This window comes from Amia ocellicauda, chromosome 11 (assembly GCF_036373705.1).
Source record: "Amia ocellicauda isolate fAmiCal2 chromosome 11, fAmiCal2.hap1, whole genome shotgun sequence".
In the NCBI taxonomy this organism is placed as follows: domain Eukaryota; kingdom Metazoa; phylum Chordata; class Actinopteri; order Amiiformes; family Amiidae; genus Amia; species Amia ocellicauda.
This window is the reverse complement of record NC_089860.1, coordinates 13,587,735-13,606,817: the sequence shown is the minus strand read 5'-3', so window position 1 is coordinate 13,606,817 and position 19,083 is coordinate 13,587,735. Positions and strand designations below refer to the sequence as shown.

The 19,083-nt window shown below is 39.2% G+C and overlaps 1 protein-coding gene across 5 annotated transcripts; it reads left to right on the top strand.

Moving 5' to 3' along the window:
• The first annotated feature begins 1,604 nt into the window (after nt 1-1,604).
• Nucleotides 1,605-18,283, top strand: anxa6 (annexin A6). Of its 5 annotated transcripts, none has more exons than XM_066716606.1 (26): nt 1,605-1,713; nt 3,441-3,499; nt 5,350-5,440; nt 5,740-5,834; nt 6,110-6,223; nt 6,925-7,015; nt 7,305-7,384; nt 8,101-8,157; nt 8,541-8,634; nt 8,882-8,977; nt 9,112-9,170; nt 9,298-9,420; nt 9,697-9,755; nt 10,430-10,508; nt 11,286-11,367; nt 11,579-11,673; nt 12,696-12,809; nt 13,093-13,183; nt 13,646-13,725; nt 13,967-14,020; nt 14,837-14,854; nt 15,401-15,494; nt 15,663-15,758; nt 16,069-16,127; nt 16,688-16,825; nt 17,751-18,283. In XM_066716606.1, the coding sequence occupies exons 2-26, from the start codon at nt 3,482-3,484 to the stop codon at nt 17,808-17,810; spliced, it is 2,037 nt and encodes a 678-aa protein (XP_066572703.1). In that variant the 5' UTR covers nt 1,605-1,713; nt 3,441-3,481; the 3' UTR covers nt 17,811-18,283. The 5 variants fall into 5 exon arrangements, with proteins under 5 accessions (XP_066572703.1, XP_066572704.1, XP_066572702.1 ...); XM_066716607.1 differs by having other exon boundaries at nt 5,347-5,440; nt 16,688-16,810; XM_066716605.1 differs by having other exon boundaries at nt 5,347-5,440.
• The last annotated feature ends 800 nt before the right edge of the window (nt 18,284-19,083 follow it).

Sequence of the window (19,083 nt, the reverse complement as noted above, 5' to 3'; positions counted from 1 at the left end):
TGTGCTTGCTATGCGCTGGTAAATGTTTTATGTACTTGACATCCAATTAGTTAACCATGGCTGCCCCAGGCCTCACTCTCCCAACATTACTGTGCTATGGATGCTAAATGATGTTAATGTTTTTTCTCAAAATGCAAAGGAAGGGAAATAAGTCACTAAGCATTTACCATGGTCACCCGGGATCACCGATCAGCCATAACATTATGACCACTGACAGGTGAAGTGAATAACACTGATAATCTCGTTATCATGGCACCTGTCAGTGGGTGGGATATATTAGGCAGCAAGTGAACATTTTGTCCTCAAAGTTGATGTGTTAGAAGCAGGAAAAATGGGCAAGCGTAAAGATAAGAGCGACTTTGACAAGGGCCAAATTGTGATGGCTAGACAACTGGGTCAGAGCATCTCCAAAACTGCAGCTCTTGTGGGGTGTTCCCGGTCTGCAGTGGTCAGTACCGATCAAAAGTGGTCCAAGGAAGGAAAAGCGCTGAACTGGCGACAGGGTCATAGGCAGCCAATGCTCATTGATGCATGTGGGGAGCGAAGGCTGACCCGTGTGGTCTGATCCAACAGACGAGCTACTGTAGCTAAAATTGCTGAAAAAGTTAATGCTGGTTCTGATAGAAAGGTGTCAGAACTCACAGTGCATCGGAGTTTGTTGCGTATGGGGCTGCGTAGCCACAGACCAGTCAGGGTGCCCATGCTGACCCCTGTCTACTGCCGAAAGCGCCTACAATGGGCACGTGAGCATCAGAACTGGACCACGGAGCAATGGAAGAAGGTGGCCTGGTCTGATGAATCACGAGTTCAAGGTGTTGACTTGGCCTCCAAATTCCCCAGATCTCAATCCAATCGAGCATCTGTGGGATGTGCTGGACAAACAAGTCCGATCCATGGAGACCCCACCTCGCAACTTACAGGACTTAAAGGATCTGCTGCTAACGTCTTGGTGCCAGATACCACAGCACACCTTCAGAGGTCTAGTGGAGTCCATGCCTCGACAGGTCAGGGCTGTTTTGTCGGCGAAAGGGGGACATAATTAGGCAGGTGGTCATAATGTTATGGCTGATCGGTGTACATAACACACCTTAGATATAACAGGGTTTCATCTTCACATGTATCTAGACTAAGAATAGTTTTGTGGGTCAGTGTTTTCTCTTTTTTTGCATTTTTGTTTTTACATTGGGTGGGCTTAGACTCTGTATAGTAAGTTCATGCTATATATATTTTTGTCTTATTCCTTTCCATTTTGTATTACTGACCTATACTATTTGCACTGAAAGTATTTGTCTGAGCCTTTGCTATGTCTTGTTTTTGTTTGCAATTGAGAAAATAAATATAATATTTATTAATAAAAAAAAAAATGCAATTGCTAATGCAGTTGTATTATATTATGACTTTATTTGTATAAATAGATACATTTCCCGACGTGGACGTGCATATTGGATTATGTGGCTGCCGTTACGAGATTGAATATTCTTCTAGGACACCTACATACATGTAGTGGTTTCCCCTAAGTAATCCAGTAAGTATGCAGACTGCAGCCATCAGACGTCTCCCAGCTCCCGAAAAGGCGTGTGACGTCATGGAGCCTGAGATGGGCAGAGCTGGGAGCAGCTGCAGTGTCGGGTCTGCAGAGCTGGACAGCGGTGCAGAAGACAGCGAGCAGCTACCGTGCTTCACACAGTCCAGCCTTACCACATTATCAGCTATGTGAGTTGTTATTATTATTATTATTACAGTCAAGTAACGGTGCATTTACTTAAGTGCAGTTAGAATGAGTGACTGAAGTAGGGAAAGATTATATCTGATATGTATGTACAACTGACAGTGTTAGGGTTGCTTTATGATCAGATTACTTTTTTTTTTTACAGTTTGTTGGAAGTGACATCTTGCACAGGTGAACCCCTCTGATGTACAGGGCTGCATTGCTAAAATGAGCAGCTGATAAAAGACCACTTCTGTTTTATAGTTATAGTAATGAGTGTATGTATTTATTATTTTTAAATACATGTATACTGATACATGTTTAAGAAGGTCATTTTAGTTTTTTTAGTTTTTTGTTAAACACCTTTGTTCATATAAATATATGACATACAAATGATATATGTCTATATAAATATGTACATTTGCTACTGCAGTGGATCTCTGAATGCTAGTACTGTATGACCACCACCAAGCTCCACCCTAATAAAATACCACCTTCCTAAATAGCACAAACAGGCCAGGAACAGCTGGTGGAATGAATAGCCTATCTTTGTGAAGTGTACATTTCTAAATGTATGTAAGCACTTGTACTTCCCACTGTTTTGGAAGGAAATCCAACAAAATGTAGATGCTGGAAAATTCACAGCTTTTAGACTTATCTATTACTTGTGCTTGAAAAATAGGGATCATATTTAAATAACGCCTTTCAAGACAGTGGAGGTTGGTATTAAGTGTTTATTATTGTCTCGAGAGAAAACGTCCAAGTGCTAACGTTTAGTCACCTTATTTGGTTAAAGATGACTTGTAAGTTATGTTCTCTGGGGGGCTGAAATGTTCCCAACTTTAACAGACCAGTCTCTGCCTAAATATGTTTGCATTATGTTTATCTCTTTAGTGCTTGAGAGGAATAATTTCTTGTTTAGTACTTTAAGTTGATCAATATGTGAACATCATGTTTGATGAAAGATATTTCTGTGTTAGTTAACGTGCAGCTGGGCCTTCTGCCAAGGCTAGATTTTCCAGCAGTGTGTCACCATGCAGCACTGTGCAGCCGGCATGCATGTTTAGATTCTTGTGTCAAGCTTTCTTTTTCTAACTTAATTGAACATATGTAGCTGGAATTCAATAAGTATGTCTAAAATGTTAGCCTAGTAGGTGTTGTGTGAATGAGAGTGTTGCACAAATCATATAACAATCTTCATCATTTTATTAAAGAATGTATGTATTGCATGTATCAATTGCAAACAGATTATAACGATTATAATATATATTTTCTGTGCAGAACGGATGACAATGTAGGCTTTTTTGATGCAGAAATCATTGTTTGTTTATTGTGAAAGTTGTCTCAAAACATATAAGACACATTTTGTATGTTCTAAGCTACAACAGAAAATCAGAGATGGTTTGTCTCATCAATATTTTTGTTATTGCTGTTAGGACAATCGATTTGCATTGCATTACATGCCAGTGAAGCATTTGGTTATGGGAAGCTGCAACATTATCTTGGCCTGCTCACAATGCAGTGTTTCCAGCCTCCACTGCAGTGGGGTAAAGAGTTAACAGAAACAGAGTGTCTTAAAGAGGCATTAGAGTGGCATATGTCCACAGGCTGCAGTCGAGTGTACACACCCAAGAGTGAAGGCTGTGGACGTATGCCACTATATTGTTTTCTTAAGTATAAATCTGATTATGAAGCACCTTTATTCTTATGATTTTATTTTTTAAACCCACAGATTTCCAGTTGAGCTGACTATAACCTTATTGCTCAGACAGCATGGCAGCTAAGGGAAAGGTAAGAGATTGGGTGCAGGAATGTCTTCACATGACAGTGGGAAAGTTCTTATCTTGACTATATATTGATCTATCTACCTGTTCTTTTAGGTATATCAAAATGAATCAAAAATACACTGGAATATAAATCTGTTTTGAAGAGCACAACTTAGTTGTATGTGATAAGAATAACACCAGATCTAATGCAAAGAACAGTATCAGACACTCTAGTAAATTACACCAATTATTCATTGCATGCCCTTCTGTTACAGCAATATTTAGTAACCCATGTTAGGTACAGTGAGAGTACAACAAGGCCTAGCCCGGTCCTCAGAACAGGTGAAACTCATTCCTCATCTGTTTTTGTTATTAGCGTAATTTAAATGGCAGCTGTTCAGCAGAGTGATGATTCTGCACCAGCTTGCTTTGAACATCAGACTCCCTTATTAACATCAGACTCAACGTAATAATGGTGTTTACGGAAAGAAACTGGTAGTCTGGCTCTAAGCCCAATTGATTTGTGGGATTGATGGGCCTCTTGCGACAGTTGCGTTGTGTGGGCGTTGGCAATGTCTGGACAGTGCTGAGAGAGGCTGCAGATAAAAATGAGCCGTGGTCCCGTCGAGCGTGCTGCAGAGGAGGACGGTCTTAAAGTGAAAGAGTGAACAAGCGAGCTATGGAGCATTGGTTTCTGTACCTGCTTTAGAAATGGAGCCGGTGGATTGAAATTTAATCCTGCACTGCATCAAAATAATCCAGGGCTTCAATGATTTCAATTGAGGAAGGCTGTTCTTGTTATGGGGTTTTCTGTCATAAATGGAACACAATTATTCTGAATTTTAAAGTGACTGTAAATGCATGAGAAATGGCCACTCATGAAATGGCACTGTCCTCGATTGTAGCAGTTGTGCATATCTTTAGATTAACTTCAGTGTCTTTTTTAGCTATAAACACCTTATTTAATTCAATTCCTATAACTAGATGTACCTTCAAGCAATCCTTTGTTTAATTCAAGACGACAAGCCATTGCATGTGGCTGTGCATTAAAGCAGAGGTAGAAGTACCGTGAAACCCAAGCCTTTTAACCCTGAAATTACAAGAGATAATTGTTCACTGTAATACTAGATAAAGAATAATTTATGATGCCTACTTGCAGCATTTAGCCCCCGAATCCATGTGCAACCTGAAGCCCTATAACATGACATTCTGAGGACCAGAGACTTGCAGTATTGAAATGGAGAAAGCAAACCCTATAGAGCTTTGAGGCAGCTCTGTGTAACCGGACACCACAAACACTGACACACCATTTATTCAACAAAGGGGCTGCTGAATAAACCAGAGTCCCACTAGTATGACAGGTGTCAGCTGCCTGCTAATGCCCCCCCTCCCAAGGAGGCTGGGGTGACAAGATTGGTTGCAGGAGCGAGAGCCTGGGCACAGTGTGGTAAAGATCAGGAAGCGGAGAATCTACGGTACAGGATGGCTAGTCATTTGTAATTAGTCATGAACTGTGCAATTACAATTACACACAGAATGGGCCTTGTGATTTCTTGTGGTTGGTCCTCTGCAATAGTTAAAGACAAAAACTTTCAGGATTTTGTGAATGTGTGAACACAGTTTTTCCCCTTAAAAATATCTCTATTGTGATATTTTTGGAACTGCCAGAGAGCTGTTATTTGACTTGTGATTAAAGTCTATGAAGAACTCCATTCACAGCACAGTAAAATACGAGAGTTTAAAGTAATACATAACTATTAGTATTGTTATAACATTATTACTAACATTGTAAGGGTCCATTTTTTTATTACTGATAAGGAACAGTATTATGTAAAGGACTTGGTTTTGAAGTAAGATCTATTGTTTCTCCAGCAGGGATCTAAATACAGAGGCACCATTACCGATTTTCCGGATTTTGACGCCCACATTGATGCTGAAGTGCTGTATAAGGCTATGAAAGGAATTGGTGAGTTTTTGGTGTCTCTGCAGGGACAGTAAGTATATTGAAGGAATTAGATGTAAATGCTTCATTAGTGAAGCATTTTCAGAAGATGATCATTAACCAGTCTATAAGTAAACACCCCTGCAATAAGAAACAAAGACTGCAGATATTGTTTTTTTACTGGGTCACAGGAAAGTGTTTCATACTTAGGTAAGATATGGGCTTTTGCTATGGGTTGATTTAAAGTTTGAGGATTAAAAAAACAACTCCTTGCTACTGCAACTGAAGAAGCAATTTTTCATCCTGATGTTTTTCCCTTTCAGGCAGCGACAAAGAAACTATTATAGATCTAATTACTTCCAGGAGCAATCAACAGAGACAGTCTATCTGTGTAGCCTACAAGTCTCAGTACGGAAAGGTACATGACATTTGTGAAAGATAACTGTGATAGTGTGTGTTTGATGTTGGTGTGTGTGTGCCATTTGTGTCTGTTGTACTTTCTTTCTCTCTAAAAGGTGGCAGATTGTGATTGCCTTTATGTATCTGTTAACAAACTATTGTCTAATTTTTAAAAGTCTGAACTTTAAATGTAGGTCCTTCCCAGCCATAAAAAGCATCTGAAAAAAAAACAATAAATAAAGAACAATCTTGGTAAACTAAAGGTTATGGTTATTTTACACACCTCTTCCCTAGGACCTTATTGGAGACCTCAAATATGAGCTGACGGGCCATTTTGAACGCTTGATAGTAAGTCTGATGAGGGCTCCTGCGTATCAAGATGCCAAGGAAATCAAAGATGCCGTTGAGGTGAGAGGCAGTGAATGTGCTACAAAACAGATGGAAGGAAAGATGGCCCCAGTCGGTGATTGAACTATTAATTCAGCGGTACAGACATACTGAATGTTTTTTTCCGCTGACTAATAAGAGTTCTTTACCCATTCGTGCTTAACGCATTATCCAATAGCACACGACGGCGTGGGTTCGTGCTGAACGCTGAACACATGTGACTTTGCAGCTCCTGTTTTCTGTTGTGTGCTATGATGAATATTCTAGTCTTGCTCAGCAGCTGCTAAACTGTGGTGCTGCGGGCAAGCCTGAACCTTTCACCCAAATTAGTTTGAGTAGACGACATTTGCATGGAAATTCAGAGCCTTTCTATCAGATTTCCTTAGAGGTGCATTGCAGAAAGTAAGTAATCTAAAAACAAATACTGTGAATGTACTGTATGAGACTAAACCAGAAGGGAATATACTCCCTGGTATTATTTTGGTATTCTGCCAACATCTTAGGCAGGCTTATTGAGGCTCTGAAGTGCCCTGCCCCTGAACTACAATATCAATAGTTGTGCATGTGTAAGTATCTGACAAGGTGGATATGGGCAGTTCCGATCATGCTTGGCTTTTCTCAGAGTTATTCTGCATCACAAAAGTCTTTGGTCTCTCGGCAGGACTTCGCTTGAAAATGTGTTCATAAATATTTGACTAGGTGTGAATTGTCTCGTTTTCCAGGGTTTAGGGACAGATGAGAAGTGTCTAATTGAAATTCTGGCCTCCAGAACCAACAAGCAGATCCATGACTTGGTTAATGCATACAAAGATGGTAAGACAATATAGTACATTTCAGTGTAGGTATGTGCTCACATTTGAAGCAAGACAGGAGAAGGTTTGGACTTGGGAAATTAGAAAGGAAAATTTAGGTTTTCTCTGAAAATTCTGTCTATACCTGATGTATGAATAGGGAAAACGAAATACCTTTCAGTAAAAATACATTTCTCCTTCCATGAACTGTAGGAAAGCTTAATCTTGGATCTGAGATATCACAATTAAGGTTTTATCATGCAGGTATCAATGTAAACCATTTCTCCTCTCTGCCCCCCTCCCCCCCACAGCTTATGACAGAGACATTGAAGCGGATATTGTAGGAGACACCTCAGGACATTTCAAGAAAATGCTGATTGTTTTACTTCAGGTCAGTGTTCTCTTGTCTTCCTTTTCCAGATTAAAATTTTTCCATGACTCGGTGGTGAAAACATCATAGCTGCTTGTTTATAGTGACATTATTTAGTTTAGGATGACTATGTTATTAGTCAGATCCGTGCTAAATCAGCTTAGCAGGCTTCTGTTTTTTATCAGCAAACGAAATAACTGTTTTGGCGCAGCAGTTATATCCGGAGAGTAACCTGAATCATATTTGATTGCTTCAGAACCGCATTAAAAGTGTCTGTGCTGCTTCATTTCTAAGAAAGCCCAAGAAACTAACGCCACTAGTCATCTATTAAAAAATAAGGGACTACTGAGATTAATTCATAAACCAGATATTCGGGACTGACATGGTAGTGACCAAATAGAAAAAGCTTTCCCCAGCACAGTGGGATTAGATTTTTAATCTGTATTCAGTTAATATGGTCATCACGCCATCTCTCTATCAGCTCAACTGATCTGAATAGTGCCCACCAGAAGCAGGATCGACAAGAAGGGTTGAAAATACACGGCAACCCTCACAGTGTTGATCAGTATGACAATGCAGAATGATATGCTATACACAGGTGTGTTCGCCTGGTCTGGTGCATGTACTGGAAACTTCAAAAGCTTTTTGTGTGTAGCTTTGTAGCCTTTTTGTTTTATTTAAACAGCAGCCCATCTGTTAGTTGTTGAAAGGTTTTGACCAGGTGTTTGGTTTCACAGGGGACTCGAGAGGAGGACGATGTGGTTAGCGAGGACCTCGTTGAGCAGGATGCTCAGGTCAGAGACAACATTCCACCCTATTATTATTATTATTATTATTATTATTATTATTATTATTATTATTATTATTGTTTACTCTACTTATGAGCACCTTTCTAATACATGCATGCACAACTGTATATCCTAGTTCTGTGGCTGTGTAGAAAAAAATGTTTTACCTTATTATCCATACAGAAACGGGTGTATGACTTTATGTAGCGAACGAGAGAGGTGCGTGTAGTTCTGGACATCAATGGAGATAATGTCATGTAAATGTGGATCTTCTGCCTTAAAGATAGTTTTCTATTTTAACACAAATGCGTTTGCCACTTCAATCTGAAATATCTTCCTTCCTTACCCACGCTTACGGTGCTCTTCCACCAAAATCATGATCTCTTCAGGACTTGTATGAAGCTGGGGAGGCACAGTGGGGCACTGATGAAGCCAAATTCATCACCATTCTGGGCAACCGGAGTGTCACTCACCTTCAACTGGGTGAGTACCATAATGTTGAATATGATTTTCAATTATAATATATTACCAGTTTGCCAGTCCTATAGGACACAAGTCTCTCGGATTTCCCTTTGCTCTTGTAATGAAAAGAATATTGTACATTTGCATAACATCTCAAGCTAAATAATTTAAATTGACAGTTCTAAACGTAGCACTGAAGAGCTGCACTCTCATGCATACAAAACAGGATCTCCCCGCTATGTCACGGCTTCTGTCACTTGTCTTTTAGTGTTTGATGAATACCAGAGGATTGCAGAGAAGGAGATAGAGAGCAGCATTAAAAGTGAGCTGTCTGGTGACTTCCAGAAACTCATGCTGGCCATTGGTGAGAATTAAATTTATTAAGTTTATTACCCTCATATGAAAAGCCACCTCTGCATTGTTTTTTGATTGTGTGTTTAATCTAAAGTCTATGAAACAAGCAAATATAAATTACGCATGTTCTTGTCTCTGGTGTAGTGGAGTGTATCCAGAGCCGATCGATGTATTTTGCAAAGAGGCTCTACAAATCTATGAAGGTAAATAATAGAATAAATAATTGAAGACGATAATCACTACAGTTTTTTTGTTTGTTATCATAGAGTTTGTATTATAGCTGTTGTGTGTAGACAGTGGACTATGTGCAATATGTGTTCTTTCTCCCAGGGTCTGGGCACAGCTGACAAAACCTTAATCAGAATCATGGTCAACCGCTCTGAAATTGACATGCTTGATATCAGAGAGTGCTTCCGTCTCCGGTATGAGAAATCGCTGTACAACATGATCAAGGTATGACATTGAGAACGGCCATAATGAGGCATAGAATCATTTTATCAATTTTCTTTTACCTGTGGTCCCTGGTGCATCTTGTGGATAACCAGGCACCTACAGAGAACCAGACTTCATGCTTGATTTAATATACTGTACTGTTTTTATTCGTTCTGATTATCTAAAAGCATTTCCCCATCGTATTTAAATGATATGTATCTATTTTTACAATGATTAAACTATACTATTAATAGATACTTGGGGGGAATTTACAGTACGTCCCTTGTTTTCCAATAGGATGACACCTCCGGAGAGTATATGAGGACTTTACTAAAGCTGTGTGGAGGCGATGATGAGTAAGTACTGGAGAGAGACAGGAGAAGGTGCAACATCCATGCACTGTAGTGACATTTTTAAACTCTATCAGTAACAGTCAGTGCTACATCATGGTGATCAAACCTTAGTGATAAGACTCCTGTGGTACAGCTCATATGTGTGCGGAAGCATCAAAAGTAATAATTTAGTAGTTTATTTTGTATGTATTAGTTTAATTTATGTTTTCTGTTTCTGTGTGTGCTTCTTGAAGTTGAGGGCTATTCAATTTGAATCATCACATTTCAGTGTATAGAACTATTTATTGTATTGTCAGATGTAAAAAAAATAAAAAATTCCCTTAGGACTGATATTTGTGACCATATACAAGTGTTAAATATATTGCAGGGGGTGACGTGTACAAGAAACTGTCTCTGGACAGATTACCAAAGGAGTATGGTTTCAGCTCAGCTTTTCAGCTCAGTCGTATTCTCTTTCCATGTACCTCTGCAGGAAATGGGTGACCCTCCAGCCCTAAGAGCTTCTTAGACTTTTCTGCCACTTTGTATAATACAAGGGTTACTTCCATAACATCAAAAATATTGTATAGAATAAGTGTTGTGTTTGTTTTGGGATTCCCAGGACACAATTCAGGGTCTTCCTATCTTCCTGGTGTGCTTGCTGAACTGACCAGCTATGTTGTTAATTAATGTTTCAGTCTAGCTGGCGAGTTCTTCCCTGAAGCAGCACAGATAGCCTACAAGATGTGGGAACTTAGCGCCATGGCCCGCGTCGAGGTTTGGTCTCTAGTGTGAAGATCAGTGGATGCCTTTTGGGCTTGCATTGAATGTCCCCTAACACAGCGTGCTGAGCCCTGCGTGATCCCTGTTGTAGCTAACTGCTAGGCTGTGCAGCTTGACTTTTAGATTTTCATAGTCTACCTTCCCCAAAGTCCCTTTCTGTTGTGTTAGATAAGATTGATATCTCATTCTCAGAATCCAATGAGATATTAAAGTTAGTGTGAGTTTCAAAGGTGAATCCCCGCCTGTAAAGTCACAAATACCACCCTACAACCATAACATCATTGCTTCAGTATAAATAGTTTTAAGTTTTTCTATGCTGACATGACAAGAAATCTAAAATAACCACTGCTGCAGCTAAGGATTGTGCACTCTCTGTGTGAGTTGGTTTTTAATCTTTCTTTGTCAAGTTTATTACACAATTAGGTTTTATAGACACCCCACCTATCTCCTTTACCTTGCCAGAGATTCACAAGAAAAAATTAGTTGACGCCGAGCAGTGATTCACACATACATGAACCTGTATAAACCCAGCTTCACTTAACTGACTGAATACTAGAACCTGCTGCATGCTTTATAAATCAGTGTTGCTTTTTAAAGATCACTTTAGTTCAGTTGTTTTTTTCTCTTTCTGAACCCATTCTTAAGGCATTTCCTGCTTCAACCCCTTGACTTTGCAGTTTGAGCTGGCACACAATATTAAACACTACTCTTCGGTTGTTGGTTGTTCTTGTGTATCTGATTGAACCCCATTTGCTGTTTTTCTTACTGCAGTCAAGAGCGACAATTCACCCTGCTGACAACTTTGACCCCGGCAGTGACGCCGAGGCTCTCCGGAAAGCCATGAAAGGTTTTGGTAAGTCCACATGTAAAAGGAATAGAATTATGCAAGACATGCAAAAAAAAGAAGGCCATTCGACCTGCCTTGCCTCTTCTGCTTTACAGGAGCTATTTGATTCCTGAATTTGATCAAGCTCTAATTACTTTGTTTGTTCCACACCCCCACTAATTGATCAGGAATCTGTATTGTGTAAGGTGGTGTTAATGTTCTCACTCTTCACATCCAGGCACCGATGAAGACACCATCATAGACATTATCACGCAGAGGAGCAACTCACAAAGGCAAGAGATTCTGCAGACGTACAAATCCCACTTTGGCAGGGTAAGTGACTCTTTAAATGTGAAATGATGAAACTCAATATTGCAACGTACACCGAACAGCCATAACATTATGACCACTGACAGGTGAAGTGAATAACACTGATAATCTCGTTATCATGGCACCTGTCAGTGGGTGGGATATATTAGGCTGCAAGTGAACATTTTGTCCTCAAAGTTGATGTGTTAGAGGCAGGCAAAATGGGCAAGCGTAAGGATCTGAGTGACTTTGACAAGGGCCACATTGTAATGGCTAGACGACTGGGTCAGAGCATCTCCAAAACTGCAGCTCTTGTGGGGTGTTCCCGGACTGCAGTGGTCAGTACCGATCAAAAGTGGTCCAAGGAAGGAAAAGCGGAGAACCGGCGACAGGGTCATGGGCGGCCAAGGCTCATTGATGCATGTGGGGAGCGAAGGCTGGCCCGTGTGGTCCGATCCAACAGACGAGCTACTGTAGCTGAAATTGCTGAAAAAGTTCATGCTGGTTCTGATAGAAAGGTGTCAGAACACACAGTGCATCGCAGTTTGTTGCGTATGGGGCTGCGTAGCCGCAGACCAGTCAGGGTGCCCATGCTGACCCCTGTCCACTGCCGAACGCTCCTACAATGGGCACGTGAGCATCAGAACTGGACCACAGAGCAATGGAAGAAGGTGGCCTGGTCTGATGAATCACGAGTTCAAGGTGTTGACTTGGCCTCCAAATTCCCCAGATCTCAATCCAATCGAGCATCTGTGGGATGTGCTGGACAAACAAGTCCGATCCATGGAGGCCCCACCTCGCAACTTGCAGGACTTAAAGGATCTGCTGCTAACATCTTGGTGCCAGATACCACAGCACACCTTCAGAGGTCTAGTGGAGTCCATGCCTCGACAGGTCAGGGCTGTTTTTTGCCGCAAAAGGGGGACCTACACAATATTAGGCAGGTGGTCATAATGTTATGGCTGTTCAGTGTATAATGCATCACACATAAGCAAAGAGAAACCTGACGTACATTTTATGATGATGATTATTCTGGATATCCCCAGAACCTGATGGCAGACCTCAAGTCCGAGCTCTCTGGGAACCTCTCCAGACTGATCCTTGGCTTGATGATGACTCCAGCAGACTTTGATGCAAAAATGATGAGGAAAGCCATGGAGGTGAGGGCCTATGAAAACAAGCTGCGTACCTGCTAGCAAGATCATAGTGGTGTGGAAAAGCAGGAAGTAATTGTGTACTTGTAAGGGATTGTAAGGGGTTTTGTTTAGTAGTTTGGTGGGATGGTGGTGGGTATGATCGTGAGGTATTCGGTTCTAAGTGAATCATTCAGGATTTTGTGAAACCAGAGAACAGAAGGAGAAATGGCAGAACCAAAACACAATTACAACCCTCCTAAAAATGCTCTTTCAGATTTAACCCAAAGCCTCCCTCTTTATATTTCAGGGAGCTGGTACAGACGAAAGTGCTTTAATTGAAATCCTAGCTACAAGAAACAACCAAGAGATCCTAGCAATGAATGAAGCTTATAAAAATGGTAAGAAAAGTTGTTCTTGGAAAAATACTGTCTTACTGGATTGAATGGGTAGTTCATCAGTAAATAGATATTAATACTTTATTATAAATGTGTTATAATATATACAAAAAACTATTTGGAAATGTCACTTTAAGGAGACAAAAGCCAGTTTCTCTAAACTGTCTTCAGGTTGTTAGTGGTATAGGTAGGCCTCACCAGTATTCCTGTGACTTCCTTGTTTGTTACAGTTACCACAGTTACAGTTATTTCTCAACAAAATACAATGCTTGCAATTAGTGGTGTTGACTAATTGTGATATAATAAAACAATCCACCAGTTTACTGTACCAGTAGTATTGCAGTGTCTTTTGTGACCTTGTTTTATGCTTAAATGTCCAGCAGAGGGAGTCATGTGACAGTTGAAGAAGCAAACAGGCTTACAGCAATAGTCTTGTGTGTGTTTTGTCTCTCTGGTGCCATGCAGCGTATCACAAGAAACTCGAGGATGCCATCAGCTCAGACACTTCAGGGATCTTTTGCAGGGTTCTCATTTCCTTGGTGCAGGTAATGTCGCTTGGGTTTGGAGGATAAATGATACATACTGTCACTTATAATGTTCTCTGAAGTAAAACAAAACATGAGGTGCTATACAAACATTATGTTCATTTAATCATTTCCCCTGTGTCAAAGTAAGTGTCAAGAATCAAATTATTACATTTGAAACATGTTATGCTGTTTGTTTTTTTCAATACGTTTGCCTTGCTGTTGGTGTACGGCTGACTTTCTGAACAATGGTCCTTGCCAGGGGGCTCGAGACGAGGGGCCTGCCGACATAGAGAAAGCCCAGGAAGATGCCAAAGTAAGTCTTCCAGTGCTGATGCAGGCATTTTTGTTAAAGCTTACAACACGGGAACACATCAGACTTTTCTTAAGCAAGTCATCTGGGTGAATTTACAGCTACCGCATTGTTTTAACATCCATACCAGTATATCTGAGATGAGCACAATATCCAATATCAGTGGATTTCTGCTGTATGCTTAGCATTCATCGTATGTAATCAGATGACACAAAACTCCAATCAGAAAAATAATAAATAGAACAATGTGTGCGATCATTATTTATTTTAAAAATATATATTTTTGAATGGACAGCTGAGGTGTTTTTTTCCTATTCATAACACACTTGATTTACTCTCGATCATGTTACAAATTGTCATTTTTGGGTTCTCTTATTTGGTGGTGGGGAAACAAAAATCAGTTTCCAGTTCATCATGTGAGTGGCTTTGTGAAACGGCACCTCCGCGAAACATACCAAAACCTACTTGCTTATCCACACAGGCACACGCAGGCGTATGCTTACGTTTCGGTCTAAAGAGAGACTGTATTAAATCAATACAATTAACTTTCTGTCCCACAAATGTTGAGTCATGGAGTGTACAATAGCTGAAGAATTGTATCAAGGCAAAGAAGATAATGGGGTTGCTCTGACAAAGAGAATGTGCATTGCTAGGGGAATTTCAGCAACTACCTTTGTCATTATTCATTCATTTCAATTAAGCAAGCTGTAATATAATGTTAATAATCTCTATAATCTAATCATGTTAGATTGTTAATACTGTTTTTGCTTTGTTGAATACCTTCCCAATATTTCCCTCTTGTCTTCACTGTGCTATCAGATTATAGCTGAAGCACTGGTAAGTGATTATTTCTTTTAGGATTTAAGTGATAAAATAGTGTATGTGAAATATGTGAAGGAGTGAAACACGTCTGTAGCAAATATTAAATCCATCTGTATTACTGTTAGCCTCTGATCATTGAATGTTAAAGGTCCTATATCTTTACACGGCACAAGAAACTGAGATATCTGCAGTAAAAGCCTCCTATCTGAGGTCTCTTTTACGATTTGTTTTATGTAGGGCCCTGCCTAAGAAAAACCTTTGACCCACCCACCAATCCCAAATTCCAGCCTAGTGACCTGATGGTGCCTTTTTGTTCACCAAAGGCTCCTTGAGTTTCCATCACGTTTTGGGTGTGGAAATTGTGATTTATGACACCCACTTACTGGCTGATTTATAATGTTAAATTAATTAACAACAGTATTCCACTTTTGTCTTTTGTAGCATTTTGCATATTTAGTTTGGTGAGTTGTTAAATTATGTTCTACATAGGAAAGAGTGATATGAATTAAGCTGATGAAACTTTGTGATAGAAATGCTAAACTTGTACCCTGTTTTATGTAGGAACTAGGTGATGCATGCAATGATGATTCTAGCTCCATGGAAACCAAATTTCTGAGTATTCTGTGTACCAGGAGTTACCCCCATCTCCGCAGAGGTAAATCAAATGCAATTTGGTAATTTAGAGTAAGGCATGTCTATATGTGTTGTGTGGTGTGTGTATCTACTGTGGGTGGGCAAGTTCCTGTACCGATACAGTCCATATATTCTGATCTCTATGAAGTTTAACAAATGCAATAGCTTTCTCTCATTTGCTCATTTTCAGTGTTCCAGGAATTTGTAAAGTGCACAAACAAGGATATTGAGCAAGTCATCAGGAAAGAGATGTCAGGAGATCTTATGCGCACCTTGATTGCTATTGGTGAGTTCCTGCAAGAAATCACCATTGACTTTTTTTAAGCTGAACAGGTCAGTGCAGGAAATGAGTGAAGGGGTTTCTGTACTACGAAAGAGTCATACGTCAGTGTGAGATTGATGACCTGTGTGGCTGTAACCACAAAGTTATTTCTGTAGTCAGACCTCTGTAGGAATAGATATAAATGAACTTGTCTCAGCTGGTTTTTGATAGTGTATGTGCTTAAGTGGAGTACAGGTTTCATGCAGTTTGGCTAGACCTGCTTAAACTTAAATCTCCTGTGGTCAAATTGTAACGCCTGATTTTCTTTTTCTAGTCCGAAGCATTAAGAACAAGCCTTCCTTCTTTGCTGAGTGTCTTTACAAGGCTATGAAGGTATTCTGTGACTTTTTGTGTTCAGCGTCATTTTGTTGTTTATCTTAAATCATGTTTTTCTTCCTTAATTCTTTGGATTGATGCAGCAATACAAGTCCTATTTCCCCTTTGATATATCATAAAGTGTTCTATTTCTTTTAAATATATATCCTATAAGCAGTTGGACTTAAAATAGGAAGACATGTATACTTAACAAAAACACAACACACTCAAACAGATGTCAAACATGATACCATTAGAGATGCAACTTATTGGTAAGTAAAACATGTTTTGCCCCCTCAAACCACTGGAGGAGATGTGCTGGAATATAAGACGTGTCTCATTTATTATTCTTCAATATTAATAGAGGGTGGTGGAAAATAAATGTGTTATGACTGTAGTTAGACTTGGACTTCGTGTGAACTGGTTTTCCTGTATATGAATCCAAGTGAGTATTAACAGTTACTGCTGCCAACATGCATAATATCACAGGTGTTACAGGACAAAGAAACAGCAGCAAAGGTTTATGTGTCTGTCTGTCTTTGTGGTAACTGTAACTGTCAAGGGCTGTTTCCTCTCAGGGATTAGGCACAGATGACCGGGCCCTCATCCGGCTCTTGGTATCCCGGAGTGAGATCGACCTGTTAAATATCCGCAAGGAGTTCAAGGACCTTCACGACGCCTCCCTCCATGACTTCATCAAGGTCGAGGCTCTCTGTGTTAGTTAGTTTATTGTTACGTAGCACACATATATAAATAAAGCTTCTTGGGTGTAGTTAACGTAGATCTTGCATTGCAGGGAGGACATACAAAGTGGCGGCACTACTGTATGGCTATTATGATTACATTGTATAGTGCTCTATTTTTGGATGGTTGCTTTTGTGAGCTAAACTGGTCTCTAACGCACCATGGGTGTTTGAGGACGACAAGTTGAAGTCAGCTCTCCAGGAATTCCCCCTGTACACACTTCCGCTCTCAGTGGAGGGGTTGATTGGCCGCGTCTAAGACGAGAATGCTTCATCGCAGGGTTGTTACACTTCCTGTCTCAGAACTGCATTGCAAGATCAAAAATATGAGGCGATTTACATGCCTCCTGTTTGAAAAAAAAAATAAAAAAAATCATGTGTAACATGTCATACATGCAATGTCAAATTCAAACTAACACTGTTGCCATATTTATTTTTAAAACTAAAAATGTTTAGCTGTGGACTAATTTTCTGTAGTCCTCAGTACTAGTTATAATGCTGATTATTATAATGTTTTTTAAGACTTTAGTTATCACTTCTCTTAGCACATTGAAATCTTGTAGACCTGGATGATGGATTCTGAGCATGGTAATATTGCTGAATGTTACTATTTTTAAGCATTTTCTTTTTACTTATGTTTAAATTCAAGTATAGTTATAGTTCTGAGCATTCTATGGTAAAATAAAATACATTCAATTAAAAATAACACATTTAGATTAACAAGTTGGATTAACACATGCATTAAATAACTGCTTTAATACAGAATGTATCCACACTGCTTTGTTTTCTGCTCAGATTTACTTCCATACTAATGATTTAATTTAGTTGTTGATCAATTTGCTTCATATTATACATGCACTTTATTTTAACAGTCTTTCATTTTATTTTTTCTTCGCAGGGCGACACATCAGGAGACTATCGGAAGGGCCTTCTTGCTATTTGTGGAGGGGAGGATTAATTTCCTGAAGTCCAGGACAGTATCCTAACAATGTAGCTCACAATATAGTATTGCACTGTTTACCTTTTACTTTACATTGGAAGTATTAGTAAGAATCACTGACGAGCTGTTTATCAGATCACAGGATTTAACTCACCCTTGTTCTCCACCGTGCTGTTGCCAGTGCTATGCCAAAAATGTACCCACCAGCCTTACACCTAGGACCCAATGCTACTTCTGTATCTTAAAATCTCATTGTACAATGTCAGTGTATGAAAGATTACATGAGGGAAAATGTCCTTTTTTTTGTTAGTTTTTTTTTTTTACAAATCCCTGTTACATTAAAGTGTTGATGTGGTAATAAAAATAAATCAAAACATTGATCAAATTAGCTTGGGCTGTTAAAGATCTGGACATTTTCTTTTTCTGGTTAGTTCTAGAGTCCAGCAGTGATAATCCTGAGTTTTAAATATTCAAATAAATTGTGACCTTAACATCCCTGTCTGGCTATTGTATTTTATTGTTTTTGTAATGTTTTCTTAGTTTTGTTTAGCAGAAGTTAATCTAAATGGCATCTGAATTATACGCTAATTATATGGTAATTTATTTTTGCAAATCTGGATACTGTAGCTTGTTGTTTGCATTAGGAGTTTATAAATGAATCATGTGTAGGCCATAGGTCTTTTAAACTTCTATTTTTAATTTTAAGATTCATTTTTTAAGTTTTTTTATTATTATTATTATTATTATTATTATTATTATTATTATTTTATTAAAAAGTCACCAAGAGTTATAATGTAAAGTAAACAGTTGAATGTATTATTTCAAAAAGAAAAAAAATTACAGCTTTTTAAATATTTTAAATCTTTATTATTAAAGGATCTGCATTTTGTCAGCCATCGATGTCACTTCAGATGCCTTTGCATGTTTTGTGTTTAGTAATACACATGGATACAATTGCATCCATTTTATTTTGACATGAAAAATGGCTAGCTAAGAGCAACATGTCACAGAAAGTTCCTAGATGGAAATTCAGACATTGCTTAAAAGCAAATGGGTGGCATTATAATTTGGGCGTGCAGTGACTTAGGCAATATCAAAGCGTGTATATGTAATTATGGCTTTCAAACAGCTGAAATATAGTGAATCTGTTACCATGCCGGAGCTTTATTATGTGGGGTTATAACCAAGCAGCCTGTCCGTGCAGTGATAAACAGGGTTATTTTGTAATAGATCAGTCCTAATTACATTGTAGTAACATTTATGAGCGAGGTTTGGAAATACCCTTCAGTGA